This window comes from Sinocyclocheilus anshuiensis, unplaced genomic scaffold, assembly GCF_001515605.1.
Source record: "Sinocyclocheilus anshuiensis isolate Anshui unplaced genomic scaffold, SAMN03320099.WGS_v1.1 scaffold283, whole genome shotgun sequence".
NCBI lineage: Eukaryota > Metazoa > Chordata > Actinopteri > Cypriniformes > Cyprinidae > Sinocyclocheilus > Sinocyclocheilus anshuiensis.
In genome coordinates, this window is record NW_015549605.1 from 6,365,409 (window position 1) to 6,384,078 (window position 18,670).

Below are 18,670 nucleotides of genomic sequence, written 5' to 3' on the forward strand. Positions count from 1 at the left end.
TATATATATATATATATATATATATATATATATATATATATGTATACACATATATACACATACATTACTGTTGTCATCTTTAATGTTACAGTTTGATTTTTTTTTAATAAGTCTCTTCTGCTCACCAAGGCTGCATGTACTTGTTCAAAAATACAGTAAAAACTGTAATGTTGTGAAAAATTGTTACAATTTAAAATAGCTGTTTTCTATGTGAATATATTGTAAAATGTCTTCAGTGTCACATTATCCTTCAAAAATCATTCTAATATGCTGATTTGCTGCTCAACTCTATGAACTCTATGCGTATAAGGGTTTTAAATCAGAAGTGACAGCTGACCTGAGCCCAGCGGAAGATGCAGGCCGAGCAGTAGACGTGTCTGCAGCAGTCGGGTACGGCTCTATCCGTCCGTCTGGGTCGGTTCAGACAAATCGGGCACCGCTGAGCCTCCTCATCCTCCAAACTCTCATCAGAGTTCTGCCCGCCTGAAAAAAAAATCACAAAGTTGTATTAAAAACCTTTTACAGAATGATGCATTAAAATATAACATGCATCTCCCAACCAAAATAAGCAACTCAGTCCATGCCTAGTTCACTTTAGTGTATGTAAAGTTACAAAAGCAGCATGTCCAGATATGAATAAACCCCACTCACCCTTTCCTGGCCCCTCTTGCATTTTTGGCTCCGGGTCACGGCAGCTCTGAGCCCTTATTTACTGTACCAAGCACATTTAAAGAAGAAACATGTGTACTAAAGCACAACTCAGACACATTAAGATCATCATAATTACAGCGCAACTCAGTCACTGTCTTTATTTGCTCTGTTTATTTACTCTCTCAGAACAGCTGAAGTTTGAGTTGCTCGTAAGCAGCCTTGAGCGATAATAGAGGCCTTTACAGCGCTTTATACTCATTTAAGTTAGTCCTATATGAATAATCAGTGTGGGTAACACATATAGACACATATCGAGCTGTTTACATGCAATGTTTAGAAGTTCAGACTCTTGTTTATCAGTGTTACGCGGCTAGTTGTGTTAGCATCTGCTGTCATTAGCACACACTCACCTCCGCGCGCGTCCCTCCACGGGCTTCAGATCATATACTAGCACGCAGCACGCACCTCAGCGCAAAACACACACACTTTTTGTGCACTTTCATGAGCATTTGCGCTCGTAGTTGCGATAAATGTAGGCGTCCGGCCACATGTGGGTCAGAAGCTGCAGTTCCGCCTCTTCACCGCTGGGTGGCGCTGCAACGGGGCATGATGGGAGACCCACGCGTCATCACGTAGGGTTTAAGGTTCACAGAAGAAGAATTCGGTAGAGCGGCTGATGCTTCTTCCTGTGGATGAAAAATTAAAAATCGTCCACCAGAGGGTATAATAAATACTATAAATACTCTATTGCTCAGTACATTTAAAATGATACAACATGCAAATAAATACATAAATAAAATAAAAACGACGACGAATGAAAACACGATACATAAAAAAATACAAAAAAATAAAGAATCACTTTGTTAAATTCACATTATCTCTCATTTGTTATTTAGTAATATGAAATGTTAATATATTAATATAACATAAAATGAAGCTATTTTCCCACAACAGTGAGATGAAGCAGCGATCAAAATATTATTTCCATTAATAAATTCCTATACTTTTTTTCTGATATATTTTACTATGGAGTGTTACAGTCAAAATAAGTCCTTGCTTGAGTATTATTTCAGATCCCAGGATATTTTATATAGTATAGTAATATAGTATAATATCAATATTCATTAAATATTGATGCATGCTGTTCAAATGTAATACAAGTAATTAATAAAAATATATATGAATACATTTTCACTTTTTTAATTACACTTTTAGCTTTTATTATGTGTAACCACTGATAAAATCATTAACTAAAACAATGTGATTCATCCTGAAATATCTGACCTTGTGTGACCTTGTATGAAGCAAAGAAAATAAATGAATATGTAAAACAATGTTTGCTTGACCAGTCTCATGTCTAAACAATATGAAAGAATAGTTTTCTATCAAATAAAAGCAATGACACGTGGATGGGTTATCATGAAACTTTAATAGACATTAATTACATGATATACATAGTGTTTCATTGAAACAAGAGCGTATCATTTGCAGGAATGGCCTCTTGTACATGAGGAGCGCTTCACCCCTCTCGAGTTTGAGTACAGCATTTTAGTAGTAATGTAAAAGGTGTGTGTGTGTGTGTGTGTCGGGGCAGATCACAAGACGATAGGAACCTTGTGCTCAGTTTGACATTCACAGGCAGATCAAGAGGGGCCGATCAGGGGCCCCGACACACAGAGGGACATCTAAAGCTATTTTCATATTTCAAACATGTTGAGCAAAATTGAGAAAAAACAAGAATGACAGCATATATACACGTCATTTTGTGGTATATACACATATATACAATATATATACATAAATATAGTAAAATAGATTAAATTACACTGATGTTTTTCCATAAATAATGGCTGGAGAGTAACAGGTTGGATGATGACACATGAGGTTTAGCTGTTGGAAGTACAGTGAGGTGTGTGTGTGTGCGTGTGTGAGAGACGGTGGTCATGTGACCTCTCCATTCACAACACTCAAAACGGCTGACTAGTGGACGACACACTCCTCTGTCTGTCAGTTTGTCTATCTCTCGTTCAGGGAATAACTTCAAGCTGCCGATGGCAAACACTGAACGGTAAGTCAAGTTGAACACAGTCTCATTTCCCCTTGGCAACAACGATCTGCCATTCGATTCTGTGGTTTACAAAGCAAAACAAATGACAATCATACTGTGAAGCTTTAAAGTCGACATGAAACAGCAACCAGCAAATCGTTTACTTCATTTATGTGACATATTCCAGAGTGAAACAGGACTCTTTTTTTAATCATTATTAGCTATTATTGCATTTTTATTAATGTTTTAGAAAGGCTGAATAACCTACGATAGTCTAAAACCATGATTAAATAGTTATTTAACTATTGGTAAACATCGTCTTGATGTGATGTCAGTTGAATAGTTGTTTCAGATATTTTGCAATGGTTTTAAATGTTCATAATTAGACCAAGAATGTGTATAAAAAGAGTAGTTTTGATAAAGTTCAAAATTTCGATTTTTATAAACGTTTTCTGTTGGTTATGCGAACGTTAAGGGAACATTCAATTTACAATTTTTCAAACATTATGGGAAAGTTACTTTTGAATATTCTAAAAGTAACATTCTAAAACAAGTAGCAACATTTTAAAAAATGTTACCGTAACATGCAACTTTGAACGGATGTTCTATTAATGTTACTAGAAGAACCGTTGTTTAAAATTCTGAAAGAATGTTGCATTTTAGTGTTTAAAAAATGCTAGATAAATGTCCAACTAAAGCGTTTATGAACGATATATAAATAATGTTTTTACGCTAATATTTTGAGAGACCAGAGAACCTCAAACAAACATTCTATTAGCGTTACTGGAAGGTTCTTTTAACATTACTAGAATGAACATTCTGTTAAAGTTTGTTAATAACTTTGAGAAAAAATTGCCAGAACGTTCTCTAAACATTCCCTATGAGCTGCGTCTCATGTTGACTGTAAAGCAGCCATCGCTGTCGTCTGGGTTTAAATAAGTTACAGTAAATTAATTCAGCCGTTCCACCTGTCTGAAATCAACAACTACAAATCAATATTTGTTCATTAGTAGATCTACACGACAGGTAAAGGTGACTCAAGTAGTACAGTGTAAATGGCATCGTAACAAATGCGTTTAGAGCATAGCCAAAATGTGCGAAATTACAGTTTTTTCACATTTGTTGAAAAAGAGTAAGTGCTTTTTTACATACAAACACTGATATTTTTGGCAAAGGTACAAACGGATCGAACACACATCTGCAGGCGACGCTCCGCTCAGTGTCGATTGTGAAATCGTTTTGGTTGCGAGTACGAAATGCCTAACCTGAATACGGAGAATGATGCACGTGTTCCTGTGCGACGTACCACCGAAAACTCAGCTGTACCAGAAGAACAACACAAAAGAAAACCAAATCAACCAAAAAAAAAGAAGCACAACAATACGAGTGGATCACCATCTGTGTGGCCTAACAGCATACTGTACAAAGTTCAGGACATTCTCTCAGAATGGGATGTTTGTCTTTGCTCTGCACTGAAAATAGAGCAGCTTCTTCTAGTTCTCAGTTGCAGCGTAAGCGGCTCGGCTCCGCCCATCTGCCTGTCAATCAGGGTTAGGACACGCCCACTAGTGGCCATCAGTGTGCTCGCCTGAAGATCCTGCGTTGTGGATCCAGTCCGCGATGATCAAAGCCATGCTGCAGATCATCACCATGAATCCCACGATGAGGAACAAAGTCGCCTGAGAAGAAGGAGAGTGTGATGAGACATACTGAGTCGATCGCAGGTCAAGAACACATGTGTTTGGTCAGATCATGTCTTACCCCGATCTTCTGGATAGACTTCATGGACTCCTTCTTCACCAGTTTGATGTAGAAGGCCGAGGGAAGGATGAAGATCAGCATAGCAGCAGCGGATGCACCTGCAGAGAGACGAAAAAAACATTTTAAAAATGTTTTTATTTGAATTAAAATAAAAATTAACTGAAATAAATTTGTAAAAATATTATTTAAAAATTGAATTGAAAACTTAAAATATAAAAAAAATGTAAGCTGGTTTTATTTCAGCTTGTTGTCTAGGTAACATTTCTAATTTATTATTACTAAAATAACTAAAACTGAAATAATAATAAATAAAACTATAAAGACATTAATAAATTCAAATATATAAAATATTTAAAACCTATTAGAAAATCGACAAGGTCAAATTTAGGTAACATTTGTTTACTAAAAAGTATATAGACATATTTTTAAAAAGATAAAAACTAATAGAAATGACAAAAACACAACAAAATTACTAAAACTTTACTGAAATGAAAATAAAATCAGAAGATATAAAAATTCTAAATATTAATAAAAACTATAATAGTATATTAATGATGCTAATTATTACTGATGAATGTTTTAAAATAAAATTTTGAATATTGAAATATAAAATTACTACAAAATAAACTCTATGAAATTACAATATAAAACATGTTATTACAATAATACTGCCACACACACGTGATGACATCACTTCCTGTGTCACACCTACCGATGAATCCGAAAATGTCTCTGATGGTGGGAACGAAGATGACGAGGATGTTGACGCAGACAAGCAGAGCGACGGTGATGCAGATGTGACGTGGCCAGTTGAATTCTTTAGAGGCACCGAGCAGCTGGTTGACTGAGGTGCGGATCTGAAACATAAAAAAAAACGTTCGGTCAACACTGCTGCAAGCAACGTTTACGTATGTTTCCAGGCCTGTAAATGTGCTGGAATACTCACTGGGAAGAGAACCACGGGCACCGTCAGCGTCACGGCGGTCAGGACGGCAAAACGCACGATCAGAAGCACCACATCAAAGCTGTAGACCTTTGAGTAAGTGTGCAGGAGCTCGGGTTCAACGGCCTCTGCGGAATAAAAAAGTCTTTAGTTTAGACTTACTGTAGAATTGAAGTGTTATTTCAGACCATTGAGATAATATCCCAGCTAATAAAACATTCATCCAAGTTATCTGGTCTTTATAATGTTCTCAGAACATTAGCACAAAAACATTATCTATGCATTAATTACGGAGCGTTTTTTTCCTCATTCGTCTAACATTTTTTAAATGTTAAAGGTCGTTTTAGAATGTTCAGAGAACATTTAAAAGTAACATTCATATAATTGTTTTCAAAACGATCAAATTGAATGTTCCCTTAACTTTTGCATAATCAAGGATAAACATTTTTTAAAACGTAAATAAAAAAAATGACATTTTGAACGTTCAGAGAACATTGAGAAATAACGTTTTCATAACTTAATGTAAACTTTAGCAAAATGTTCTTAGAACATATTTTTGTTAGTTGGGATTATAGTTTTCATTCATATTTGAATTAGTTTTTATTTTTACATTTTTTGCTTTCATTTTAATTTAAAGACTTAGTTTTGTTATTGTACATTTTTTTTCAGAGTAGTAGTTTTAGTTATTTTGGTACTTCAATAACTAAAACAATAAAATAAAAAATAAATTAACCAAATGAAAATTTGAAATGTAGCCCTTTTTTTTCTAATATAAATTTTTTTTTCATTTAAATTTTTTTTTTCCAAGTAACAAACATGTTTTTTAAGGTTTAGTTTTAGTTGCCCTCCTCTGAGTGGTGAAAAACACATTTTATTGTCAACAAATTCGCTGTAACTTTGTCCTGCACGTCAAACAAACCATCCCACAAAAATGTTTATTTTCCCTTCGCCGAGTCTGAGAAATCCCTGCGTTGCATAACGTTTCCTGTCTATCAGGGAAACGTAAAAACATCAAACACAGTGTTCTATTCCTGCTATTTCAACCTGGCATTGGACTATAACATGTGTCGTAACGCGTTTGGAAGATGGTCAGGCTCTGATGTGGCCGTGCATCTGCGTTTTGCTCACCGTTGAAGGTCAGGTATCCAAACAGAGCAGCCAACAGATACATGACAAACATTCCCAGGAACGAAACATTTGCAACATTCTGCATCTTCCTTCTGGAACGACTGCAGATAGGAGGTTAGAGAAAGAGCAAGGTTGAACTCACAAAATGCAACTTCTAGCGATTAAGTATTTTATATTGAAGCATTAAAGTCGCACGCACTCTTTGAGCTCCTCGTACATGGGCAGAATAGCCGGGTGGCACACAAATGCGAAGGTCAGGATGGGCACTGCATACACAGTCTAAGATAAAACAAAAAAGTTAGATCACCACACACTTCTTTCACTCAAATGCAAATATCCGAATGCTAATATCCGTCTCGTACCTGTGAGTTGAAGATGAAGTACTTGGGTTTGCAGCACTCTTCATCAGTAGTGTTGACCTGCAGCTGAGAGACGTTCACTGTGATGTTAATGAAGTTCTCCGGTAACGGACAGGGGATCTGGAACTTCTTGTAGATCACCTGAAGAACAAAAGCAGAAGGGATCGTCTCATCAGACTAACAATAGCAGCTGGAATGACACTCTAGCTTTCATTTGCGTATTTATTTCTATGTTAAACCAGAGCAATTTAAGGCAAATATCTCAGTACTCACCACAATCAGGAAGAACACCATGCACAACAAGGAGAAACCACTAGTGTATCCCAGATAACCTGAAACAAAACACAAACCATGAGGATAAAAACACTTTGAAATATAAGTCACCCACTTATATTTTATATAGAATTTTTCTAAAATTGTATTATATTTATTTTTTTATATTATTTATAGACAATTCAACAAATTGTATAACAATAATAATAATAATAATAATAATAAAAATGTATTAATTATAATAATGGTAGTATTTATTATTTTATTCATGATTTTCACAAAAACTCCTACATTGTTTCTAATTTTATATATTTAGAATTTAACATTTTAATAGTAATAATAGTAATAAATAATTATAATAATATTTGCATTGAATATTTTATTAATAATTGTATGTTTTTTATTAGCATAAAAACTGCCACGTTTCACATTTCTGTTTTCTATAATTGTATTACATTAATTTGTATAATAATTGTATTGATTTATAATTTTATCATATTATAATAACAAAAATAATTATTAATTGTTAATTGTAATACTACTTTTATGTATAATTTTATTAATAATTTAATAATCTATTATTATCTGAAAACTGTTGCTTGAGCCTCATATATTACATAAATAATTTTTCTAAAACTGTATTCTATTTTTATATATTTTTTATTCTATTTTTATTTATTAGTCTAAAAAATGTTATAAAGAATATGAAGCATATATTACAGTATTTTTTGCTTGTACAGAGAATGGGCTCAATTTTCTGTGTGCAAAATATAGTTTTATTACTTATTTTGGGGTATACTTTTATTATTTTGCCCTTCATTTGGGAACACTTACCCAGGTTTTTAAGCAGCGAGAGCGGCAGTATGATGACCAAAGTGACAATCAGCACCAGATAATCTCCGTTAGTGTACCACGAGCTGGAAAAAACACCACAGACATCAGTTTTAGCATGCTGAGGAAATGACACGCAGCTGTTCTTCAACATCCTGTTTCACAAACACAAAACTCTAGAGCGCGTTTCAGTTATGTGGCTTTGTGTGCAGGGGCCTTTGGGCTCCATGTAGGGGCCTGAATCTTTGATGTAACAATGTTTGTTGCATTAAGTCACTGTCACAAAGCTCTCAATCGACGTCTTTGAACAGACGTTCAGACCCCCTCCGAACGGACAGCTGTACAATGAAGCGCTCACACTGTTCTACACAGAGCTGGAAAACATTCCAGTCCAACAACAACAGCATCGGCCTGTGCTGTTCAGTCCTCGCACAGCTCCGGACATCATCTAAGAGCCAGACGGACGCTCATGTGACGGCAGTCAATGAAATCTTACTTGTCGTTAGAGTCCAAGAAGGCCTTAATGACGATGGGCAGCTCGTACTTCACGATGTAGAGGTAGCTTGCCATAGCTGGGATTGAAAGAGAGTTTGAAAAAAACACTTTAGCGCCTTAAACCAAACCAAAACAAACAAACCAAAATATCACTTGTTATCTGCACATTTCCAGGTAACAAGTTTAGGTTATAACGGTGATTATAACGTTATTTAAGGGTGACAAAGCGTTTCTTACTATGCTCTATTAACTCGTTATTTAATGTTATTAAAATGTTATTTAAATGTGTCTTTTTAAAGTTCTAAAACGTTAGAACATCCAGTTTTCTTGTCGTAATTATAATGTTATTTAAAGGCTACAAAAACGTTTCTTGCATCATTCTACTAACTTTATTTTCACACAAAAAAATAAAATTTGAATGTTTATTTTTTAATATTCTAATAATATTATAATGTCCAGTTTTCCTGATGCAATTATAATGTAACATTCTACTAACTTTATTTTCTCACCCAACATGTAACGTTACTTGATTGCTTATTTTTAATATTCTAAAGCGTTAAAATGTCCAGTTTTCTGGATGCAATCATAATGTTATTTAAAGGTTACAAGTACGTTTCTTGCTTCATTTTTACCCAAAATATAACATTATTTCAATGTTTATTTTTAATATTCTAAAATGTCAAAACATTGAGTTTTCTTGTCATGATTATAACATTATTTAAAGTTTACAAAAACGTTTCTTGCAACATTCTACTAATTTTTTCACCCAAAATATATCATGATTTGAACATTTATGTTTAATGTTCTAAGAATATTAAAATGCACAGTTTTCTTGTTTTGATTATATTGTTATTTAAAGGTTACAAAAAAGTCTTAACTTCCAACTATCCAAAATGCATTATTTGATTCTTTATTTTTTATATTCTAAAACTTTAAAATGTCTAGTTATCTTGTTGTGATTAAAGGTTACAAATACATTTCTTAGAATGTTCATCAACTACAAATTTTTTTCTCAACATTACAAGAATGTATATTGAATATTAATGAAGTTACAAGAACGTTCCATAAACATTCCTTTAAGAACATTTTGTCCTCACATTTATAAAAAACAAAGGTTCCCTGTTAGCTGGGTTCACATTACTAGTCGTACCTCCAAAGTTTTGCATGGTGATAGAGCAGGACGCCGCCAGTTTGCCGGGAATCCCAAAGGCCTTGTACCCCAGCTGTTCGTACACCAGAGAACCTGGACGGAGGGGGCAGAGCATTAAAACTCATACTTATCACGGTTAAAAATAGAAACATAGAAAGAGAAGCTAACCTCCTTCGTTGGCCGTTTTGAGCAGCAAATGGACTGAGTAGAGAGAGAAAATGGCCACAGCGACCAGCAGGATCCTGCAGAAACAAACAATACACAGTCTGAATTATTAAAATCACTCTCAAACTCTCGCCTGGCTTGCAATGCTCTCTTTAACCATGTAAAAAAAGCATTTTCATATGAAAAAAGCAAAGCATTTTCATATGAAAAACTGCACTTTCATTAGAGATTACAATAGACAAACTGTGCACAGAAAGTCCAGGAATATGCATTAAGAAAAACAGAGAGCTCATATTGACTTACTGGACATAATTGACTGTCTGTAACGAGTCACGTTATGAACACGCACACAAACACACGTGTTCATGATAGAGGGAGGTGACTATGGATTAGACATGATTTTATTGTCACACACTCATTCATTCCACTGTCTGGAGCTCGCTTGATCCCGTTATAACCTGCCTGACCTTCAGTAGATTTCCACTTCACATGCCTGGAGCTGACGGTCACATCTTTGCTATTTAACTCATTCCTCAACTGCACAGTAAAGGCTTTGCTTAATGCACTGACTCAAAGCAATGCACTGACTCAAATTCTGGTTTAAAGTCATTAGGATTTTACTGTGCACACTGGAAATCCCATTTCAGTTGCGCAAGTCGTTCTTTGATGGATTCCTGGAGATTTGGCATTTAAAAACGCAGCACTGCTCCACCTGCAGCACCTTTACATAACCGGCAGAAACTCCTCTATCACCAGATTAACACATACGGCTTTGTTTGTAAACACTAAGAAGAAGCACGACTTGCATTTACTTCCTTCACCAGAGCCGAACCGACTGACTCAGGTCAGCTGCACCAGATTTACAGAATCTGGGGCAAATTGCTGTACTTATTAACAGCACTAATTATTCTAATCAGGTCATTTTGGGACGTTTGTGTACATTCTGTTCATAGATTACAAAAACTTTTAAAACTGGAAAAGTTGGGTGTTATCAGCTCATGCAAATGTGCATGTAAATGTTTAAAACTGATGTTTTTGGCCATACGGATATAAAGAAGCACGATACTCACACAAACATGGCGATGCCAGTGTTGGCCATGGCATAGGCAAGTCCCAGGATTCCACTTCCCATGATGGCATTGCCCAAGTTAAACACCGACATCCCAAACGACGCTGAACCAGGGCTCTGAAAGACAGGAACAGTGAGATTTATGTGTGTAAAATTCATGCAGTATCTGATGAAACCTCTCAGACCAGATCAACCACTTACATATTCAGCTTCATATTTCTTCTTGCCCAGTTGATGATCAGAGAGGAAGTTCTGGCTTTCCGCGTCCACGTCGGTATATTGCATTCTGTAACCACATCATCAGTGCATTAGATCAACATAAGAGAAGATTTATTAACTAATAGTGACTCGTCTAGGTCAAGTGAAGCAGTTTTTACCCATTGAGGGGGACTTTGGTGGAGCGGTCCTGATAACTCATGTACTCGTTGCTGTTGGAACTGCAGCTGTCTATGTCTGGAGCGATGTTAAAACGACTCATCTTTGTATTTGCAGGGGCTTTGCTCATTCTGTAATGCAAAACAAGTTTATTAGTTTAATATCACCTAAACGAAGAGTTGCAAGCATTTCACCTCAAATTAGCTCAATTTTATCATTACTGAATCATTTAAAAACACATTTTCATTGTAGTCTAATTATAATTTGGTTGTTCTTTTTTTAAAAACCAGAAATAACCGAACTGGTTATTTGACAGCCGATAGTGTGTCCCCAGAAGTCTTTGAAGGACCGTCAAATGTGCGCCCCATCGTTTAAAAAAAACCCATGTTCACACATTGCTCAGCGGAGCCGCACCTCAGCTCCACAAACAGGCATTGGTTCATGTGACCCAAAATATGATGTTATTGAATGTTAATATTTTAATATCCGAGAAGCACTTTGCACTTTATGTCTATTAGTTAAATATTGCCTAAACAAAGATTTGCAAGCATTTAACTCAAATTAATTATTATTAAATATTCTAAATGTTAAAATGTCCAGTTTTCTTGATGCCATTATAACATTGGTATATTGCATTCTGTAAACACATCAGTGCATTAGATCTAGATATCTAGATATAAGGGATGATTTAGTCACTACTAGTGACTCGTCTAGATCAAATGAAGCCAGTTTTACCCATTGAGGGAGACTTTGGTGAGATAGTCCAGAGACCTTACATTCTCCATGTCAAAACGACTCATCTTTTTATTTGCAGGGGCTTTGTTTATTCTGTACTGCAAAACAATGGCATATTCTCCTCATCATGCAAGGATTTAGGTTTTGCTCAACCATTGTGGTGAAAAATTGGGGGGACATACACACCCACGAGGCTTTAATTTGGTGTTTTGTGAAAGAAATCCTCAGGTAATTGGTTTGACTGATAGGCTACTGTTTACCAACATTCACTCTTTTCTATGTAGCTGATAAATTGGTTAGTCTCTAAAGACCAACAACAGCATTGCAGAAAAATCTTTACATAAGAGGAAACAATGGCGTTCATAAGTAAATATTTGAATATTTACTGTAAGTCGCGTTGGATAAAAGCGTCTGCAAAATGACTAAATGTAAATGTACTGCAAGTTTCTCAAGCGAGAAACACTTTGCATGTTACTATTATTAGCTAAATATAGCCTATATAAACAAAGACTTGCACGCATTTTACCTCAAATAGGCCTATGCTATGCAAACATTTGTTTGTTGTTTCATAAAGCAGAAATTGTAAAGCAATCTCCATAATGATTATTTGACAGTCGGTCGCGAGTCTCCAGAAATCTTTGAAGGATCGTTAATGCGGGCCCCTGCGGTTTAGCAGACGCCTCTGCTCTGCAACCGGGGAATCGGGATCAGGTCACGTGACCCACCGAGAGCTGAGTGGAAAATTACAAAGTAACGTTTCAAACCGGCACCGACAACAGCTCAGCACGCGCTGCGTCCGCCGCATCGTCATCAAGTATTAATACCGACGTCTCATCAGTCTATATTTATATATTCGGAACATAACCAATTAAGGTATTTATTCTTGTTGGGTGACTCGTTTAACGTATTTAATCAGATTCTGATGACCATTTTAGACCGTGACAAGGAAACTCACGTAAACTCCCAAACCACGGCACGTGAATAATTGTATAACATCAAATAATAATGATAATATTGATAGAATGAAGGGAAAATGCAGACGCCCCTGCATTTATCAACAACCACAACAACACCAATAAAACCCTTTAAATCACCTCATTTAATATATCCAGCCTTTGACAGCGTTTTCTAAAATATCTATATTTAAGATAATTAGAGATAGGCAAGTATGAGTGTGTTTGATTAACTAATGCATCCTTTTGAACGGATGTGTGGAAATAAGATGATGAAACACGAATGAGTCACGCCGAGAAACGGCAGAAGACAAACCGACCCAAAAACGAAAAAATAAAAATAAACAATAAACAATAAACGCCAAGAACAGTGCGACCAGGTTAAAACCAGGTCAGGGAATCATAACTGTTCTGAAACATTAAATAACGACAAAACGGGATGAGATCTTACCTCAAGAATAAAAAAAGACAAATCCGTTTCTGAATGGAAAAAAAATGACCAAACCCTCCCAGTCGTGAAGAATGTTCCAAGTGATCAATTACAAAACCGATAACTTCACGATTGATCCTTCAAAAATGTACCGTGGTAGACAATAAATAAATATCCTAAGATTATTAAAGTATGTTAAACATAAATAGAAACACTGTAATACTTATAAACCCTACAATCTGTAACATTAATAGCAATGTTAAAGATGAACGGAGATGTCCTCTGGACGCGTCCGGTATCACAGTCGTGTTCTGATGCTGCTGAGATCGGTTTATATTCGCCGGTCGCATTGCATCAGCCGGAGGACAATTGGGTGGAGCCTCTGATGTGACTGTATACAAACAGACCTGCCCTGACCCAGACGAGAGACTCTCCCAGCCTCATGAAGGCGTTCGCCACCTTCTGCCTGCTCACAAGAAATAAAATGAACAGATCAAACCTTTAATATCACAGCTGTGCCTCCTAGACTGAGAGCAAATGGAGACTTTTTCCTGAGCTACTCTGGACGCGTCCGGTAACACAGTCGTGTTCTGATGCTGCTCAGATCGGTTTATATTCGCCGGTCGCATTGCATCAGCCGGAGGACAATTGGGTGGAGCCTCTGATGTGACTGTATACAAACAGACCTGCCCTGACCCAGACGAGAGACTCTCCCAGCCTCATGAAGGCGTTCGCCACCTTCTGCCTGCTCACAAGAAATAAAATGAACAGATCAAACCTTTAATATCACAGCTGTGCCTCCTAGACTGAGAGCAAATGGAGACTTTTTCCTGAGCTACCAGAGTCATCTCTAATGTCTCGTGTAGAGTTTCAAGTTCTCAAAAATAAAGGTTCCAAAGAACATTTCAGCGATCAGTTCTTAAAAGAACGTTTTAATAATCTTAAGAACCTTTTTTTTTGCATCAGTGGTTCCATGAAAAACATCTTTTCCATGCCACAAAAGTTTCTTCTCCGTTCACTGAAAGGTTCTTTGAGAAACAAAAATGGTTCTTCTATATATGCATCACTGTGAAAATTTCTCCAGAGATTCCAATAAAGATTATTTTTTTAAAGAGTTCAGCATCTCAAACTGCTTAAAAAGTCAATATAAACTCTAATTAAATTAAACTCTAAATGATCTGAGCTTATGGGCACGTTAATTTTATTTCTCTGTTTGCTGGCCGTTTGTCTACAATTGACTTGGATTTTAGGAGAAACAAGTTTGAAAGAACTAAGATCAGCATCTAAACAATAACATATTCCTCTGTGGTAAAATAATATCTAGGGCTCGTGTCAAACAATTTGACTTCAGAGGAACCACAGATATAGACCACAACCCACCCTGTGCCCTATTTTAAGCGAGGAAATGTTATAGAGGTTGCCTTATATTGCTCAGGAGAGGTAACAAAGTTCTCAGATATGAATTAGCAATCACCTTTGTCTCAGAAGTTCCTCCTAAATGAGTCGATTTTGAGATTACTTGCAGCAAAACACTTTATTTGTGTCTACTGAGATGTCAAAGACAATGACTTTTCCATGACAGTGAATAAGATCATGGGACCACATGACTATGAGAGGAGCCGTGAGGAACAAAAGGAGGAATTTTAGAAAAAGAGGAACTTCTGAGATGACGTTAGACACAAGTGACAGATTAAACGAGTTGGGAACGAGAGCTGCCCCACGGCTTTGGGTCACAAGGGCAGCGAGTCGAGTTTGTTGTATCTTTCGCTCCCAGCATAACTTAAACGAATCACTCGCCTGACCACCTTCGCACAGAAGTTCTTCATCACCCCCCGATCGGCCAAATCCCCCAGTGGAAGTGGGACTCCGGTCTACGGTGATTTACCCTCGGATTAAAGGCCACTGCAGCTTCTGAGCTGGAGTTCACAAAAGAACACGGATGCTGGAATGTCTGACCTATTGAAACAGGCCATGGGGCCCCAGGCGACGCCCCGACTCCATAGGTAAGACTGGATCAACAAAAGCATTTTTCTGTTTCCACACTGTGTGAAAAACATGCGGAAGAAATCCCAGCTCTGCCTTTGAAACTAGTAGCATCCATGGAGAAATGACACTCTTTACATAGTAAAAAATAGGGCAAACCATCAGATGCATTATCTGAAGATACAGATTTTCAGTTCGTTCATTCAAATAACACCTATGCATTGTGAATCCATTGGAATTGTCTTCTGAGAGAATGGTTTCTAAAATCTAGCTTCATAATGTTCTTCTGTGCCATATTTTATAAATAAATGCGTTCACCTACCAATTCAATGGAAATATCTTGATTTCTGAAAGAACTGTTTCTGAAAATGTGCTTTAAAAATGTTCTTCAGTGCCATATTTTATTGAACAAATGCTTTCACATGCCAATCCATTGGAAATATCTTGATTTCTGAAGAAGTTGTTTCTTAAATATGGTCTCAAAATGTTCTTCAGTGCCATACACTCTTAAAAATAAAGGTGCTTCACGATGCCATAGAAGAATATTTTTGTCTAAATGGTTCCATAAAGAACCTTTAACATCTGAAGAACCTTTCCGTTTCAAAAAAGCTTCTTTGTGGCGAAAGAAGGTTCTCCAGATTATAAAAAGGTAAGAAAGATATGGTTCTTTAAAGAACCTTTGACTGAATGCTTCTTTGTGGAAGTAAAAATGGTTCTTCTATGGCATCACTGTGAAGAACCTTTTGAAGCACCTTTGTTTTTAAGAGTGCATTTATTGAACAGCTGCTTTCACGTACCAATTCATTGGAATTGTCTTGCTTTCTGAGAGAATGGTTTCTAAAATCTAGTTTCGTAATGTTCTTCTGTGCCATATTTTAGTGAATAAATGCGTTCACCTACCAATTCAATGGACATATCTTGATTTCTGAAAGAATTGTTTCTGAAAATGTGCTTTAAAAATGTTCTTCAGTGCCATATTTTATTGAACAAATGCTTTCACCTGCCAATCCATTGGAAATACATTGATTTCTGAAGGAATGGTTTCTGAAAATGTGCTCTCAAAATGTTCTTCTGTGCCATATTTTAGTGAATAAATGCTTTCACCTGCCAATCCATTGGAAATATCTTGATTTCTGAAGGAAATGTTTTTTAAATATGGTCTCAGAGTGTTCATATCTTTATTGAAAAAATGCTTTTACCTTCCAAGATCATTAATAATGCAGAACATTATTCTTCTTCCTTGGCAAACAAAAGAAGATATTTTAAAAGATATTTTGAAAAAATAAGTGTCTATGACTTGAATTTTAAGTTTTAGGGGGAAATACCACTGTCAGAGAAATTTAATGTTACCAAAATGTTCTTTTGCATCTAATCTGTCCAAAGAATATTTTTCCAGTAGAGTTTCAGAACATCCTGGAAAGTCTCCTGCAATCTTGAGATGGGCAACAATGTTTTGTTTCTGGAAATCAGTGCTTTTTTTCTGTGATAGCCTCCCATGAACACGGTTTTGTCAGTGTTTTTCTTACGTTAGACTGGCGTCATCATGTGTCTGGATATCTTAATCAGGGCAGATCTTTCGCGCTCATCCTATGGTTCTGTCACTTGTTTGAGGTTTTTACAGTTTACCCTCACACCGATCTTTGTAGGGTGTCTTGTCCCAGAGAGAGGTGTAGTGGTGCTGAATTTCTTCCTTTGGTAAACTATCTGCCTGAAAGTGAACTAAAGGAGGCCCAAGAATATAGAACCCTTCCAGCCTTCTGAACTGGTTCACCTCTTCTTCTGAGTACTTGGATCACAGTGAATTTTGCTGAAAAAAGCAGGTAACCCAAATGTTTAGTGTGTGAAAGGGCAAACTAAACCCATGGATTTTTCTGAGCTGCAGCTGTTCTTGACAGTAAATTAAACGTTGTTCTGTAAATACTCGAGGAAGGTTCTGTTTACTCATTCGTTTACGCAGGTTCTTGGTTGATTTCTTTAATTAGACTGGCCCGAATGAACCTTTTTACAATCCTTTCAAATCATCAAGTTAAATAAATAAAAAAGTTTAAAAAAAGTTTATTTCATCCTGTAAACGCTACAATCTTGAAAATAAAGGTTCGTTATGGGCACTGATGGTTCCAAAAATTATTTTTAACATCCATGAAATCTTTTCATTCCACAAAAGTTTCTTTATAACGGAAAACGGTTCTTTAGATTTTTAAAATGTTCTATACAGTAAGAAAAATGTTTCTTTTGAGATCTGTTCACTGAAAGTGGAACAAAAAAAAACAAACATTTTTTTGCCCAAAACTCCATTTTGGAACCTTTATTTTTAAGATTGTATGTAAACTGACATTTTTTAACTCTTATTTTTAGTTCTTTTGCTGTTTAGGAATAATAGCAACTACTTCACTTCACCACGACTGGGTGGACCAGACTTTGGTACACCAAATAGGTATCACTGACATGTAAATGTCAGTGGTCAGATGTAAATTTTGTAACAAGATGTTCTTGCAGCTTAGTTACAATACAATAGGCTTTTAAGACTTAAAGCTACAGTATATTTTAATAGTTATATATACAGGTGCATCTCAATAAATTAGAATGTCGTGGAAAAGTTCATTTATTTCAGTAATTCAACTCAAATTGTGAAACTCATGTATTAAATAAATTCAATGCACACAGACTGAAGTAGTTTAAGTCTTTGGTTCTTTTAATTGTGATGATTTTGCCACGACATTCTAATTTATTGAGATGCACCTGTATATATCTCAGGAGTTCTAAAAATCTAAAATCAAGTCACTGTAAACAATAATGTTGTTTCAACTTAAAAAATAAACATTCATACTGCCTTAAAATTGATTAAAAATCAAAATTAAGTTGAAATGTGAAGGTGTGACCATTTGGAAAATCCAGGAAAGTTATTGTACACTATAAAAAAAGTGGTAACCTGCAATTGTTACCTTAAAAAACTGTTGATTTAACCCATAAAAATTAGTTTTGTTATATACATTAATATAATAACATTTTATTTAGAGTTACCGTTTGTAGTTTTTTTTTTTTTCAGTATAACAGTGTAATCATATGCAGGCACGTGCACAGGTAGGGCTCAGCCTGTGCAGAGCACATGCCCTTTTTGCCCTTACACTCCGAAGTGCCCTTTTTTTGGTGATGGTGTTTTTTTTTCTCTTTACGCAAGAAACACTATGTGTGTAAAGGCTCATAATTTATGTATTTGAAACTGAGCGACGTGCCCATATAGCTACAACAAACACCTGGTGATGAAAATGTAACGCCGCCGTTTTAATGACGGACAAAATGCACATTTGCACACATTCGCTGG

General features: G+C 36.0%; 2 protein-coding genes across 3 annotated transcripts in view; both read right to left on the reverse strand.

Annotated features, from left to right (window-relative positions):
* Positions 1-1,259, reverse strand: part of LOC107658980 (protein SCAF11-like) — a 20,545-nt gene extending 19,286 nt beyond the window's left edge. The window contains exons 1-3 of the mRNA XM_016447735.1: positions 1,062-1,259; positions 652-712; positions 338-483 (exon numbers count right to left, since the gene is read on the reverse strand). Coding sequence (XP_016303221.1) covers positions 338-483; positions 652-673 — 168 coding nt within the window. The 5' untranslated portion in view covers positions 674-712; positions 1,062-1,259. The remainder of the gene's footprint in view (positions 1-337; positions 484-651; positions 713-1,061) is intronic.
* Positions 1,260-3,977: 2,718 nt separating this feature from the next.
* On the reverse strand, positions 3,978-13,801 carry slc38a2 (solute carrier family 38 member 2). 2 transcript variants are annotated; one of them, XM_016447736.1, is made up of 16 exons: positions 13,618-13,801; positions 11,250-11,378; positions 11,074-11,158; positions 10,874-10,989; positions 9,807-9,880; positions 9,639-9,731; positions 8,490-8,565; positions 7,997-8,079; positions 7,163-7,221; positions 6,893-7,030; positions 6,730-6,809; positions 6,531-6,631; positions 5,406-5,530; positions 5,172-5,316; positions 4,460-4,557; positions 3,978-4,377 (listed from the first exon to the last, which is right to left on the reverse strand). In XM_016447736.1, exons 1-16 carry the CDS (start codon positions 13,713-13,715, stop codon positions 4,264-4,266), a joined length of 1,614 nt encoding a protein of 537 aa, XP_016303222.1. In that variant the 5' UTR covers positions 13,716-13,801; the 3' UTR covers positions 3,978-4,263. The 2 variants fall into 2 exon arrangements, with proteins under 2 accessions (XP_016303222.1, XP_016303223.1); XM_016447737.1 differs by having other exon boundaries at positions 13,387-13,699.
* Between the last annotated feature and the right edge of the window lie 4,869 nt (positions 13,802-18,670).